The 1184-nt window shown below is 61.5% G+C and overlaps 1 protein-coding gene across 1 annotated transcript in view; it reads left to right on the top strand.

Moving 5' to 3' along the window:
- The window catches only part of LOC104513076 (glycogen phosphorylase, liver form-like), a gene marked incomplete at both ends in the record, with an annotated part of 3738 nt that overhangs the window by 1766 nt on the left and 788 nt on the right, over positions 1–1184 (top strand). Inside the window, one exon of the mRNA XM_010156304.1 lies at positions 1–33. This exon is cut by the window's left edge and continues 71 nt beyond it. Within this exon, the coding sequence (XP_010154606.1) occupies positions 1–33 (33 nt within the window). The remainder of the gene's footprint in view (positions 34–1184) is intronic.

Here is a 1184-nt window from a genome sequence, read left to right as displayed (position 1 = left end):
ATCTTCAACCAGAAGATCCGGGATGGGTGGCAGGTAAGGACGTGCGGCCCTCGCTTCCCCCCAGCACGGCCCAAGCCTGAACCCGGCCACCCCCGTGGGTCAGACCGGATGAGGGGGGTGCAGACGCTTTCCCTTAGCTCGGAGGCTGCTGGAGCCAGCGCTGGGGCTGTGATATTTAAATCTTCTCAGATGTTTTCTTGAACGAGTTTAACTTCTTAAACCAGTGCAAGCACGCAGCATCCCTCCCTGGGGTGGGGGAGCCTGTCCTTCATCCCGGCTGGCTGTGGTGAGCGGGGCTGGGCATCAGCCCAGTGCCACGGTTCCCAGTCCACGTCGGCAGCGTGCCCTGCTCCGGGCCAGCATCACCAAGAGAGCGGCTCCGTGGAGCAGGCGCAGATGGAGAAGTCGTGTCCCTGCTCCTGGTGGGAAAGGGGTTGGTTTCGCTGAGGTGGTACAGGGATGAGGTGGGGTCTGGGGGAGGCCAGATCCCACCCCCAGCCCAGCTCTGCTGCTCGACGCCTGGGTTAAAGCATCAGAGGGTGGAAGAAATGGAAATGCAATGGAAAACGTGGCATGTATTGGCAAAAATCCTGGTGGGAGACAGCTCTGGATACCCAGAGGGGCCCAGTGAGCACCTCCCAAAAGCCTTATCTCCTTGGTGCCATGAAATTGCAATTCCCCCGGCTGATGCGTCCCACAGGGCTCGTGTCCCCTGGCCCCTGCGCCATGTCCCTGCCCAGAGCGCTGACCCGGCCGTGCCGAAGGCAGCAGCTAAGCCGGGCTCTCCCCTCTGGCACCCCTGCCAGAGTAGGGGACAAGCCCCCTTCATCAGCCGGCGTGGGGGCCGAGGTCAAAACGCTAATTAAGGGAGGCTAATGGCATCTCAGCCGCAGCACTAGGAGAAATGTTGCCTTGGTCCCCACCCCCTCGTCCCCATCCCCTCCCGATCCCAAGCGGAGGGTGCGCTGTGCAGAGCCCTGCCCCTGGGCTCACCCTGCGGTGCCAAAACCTGGGTGTAGGGCAGACGGACTCTGAAGCATCCTTCCCCGGGAGCCTTTCCCAGCCATCCTCCCTGTGGCACAATCATAGCATCACAGAATGGTTTGGGGTGGAAGGGACCTTAAAGATCATCTAGTTCCAACCCCCCTGTCATGGGCAGGGACACCTTCCACTAGACCAGGTTG

Source organism: Eurypyga helias, unplaced genomic scaffold (assembly GCF_000690775.1).
Source record: "Eurypyga helias isolate BGI_N326 unplaced genomic scaffold, ASM69077v1 scaffold29447, whole genome shotgun sequence".
Classification (NCBI taxonomy): domain Eukaryota; kingdom Metazoa; phylum Chordata; class Aves; order Eurypygiformes; family Eurypygidae; genus Eurypyga; species Eurypyga helias.
Note: the sequence above shows the minus strand (reverse complement) of the source record. Positions and strands in the feature narration are given on the sequence as shown.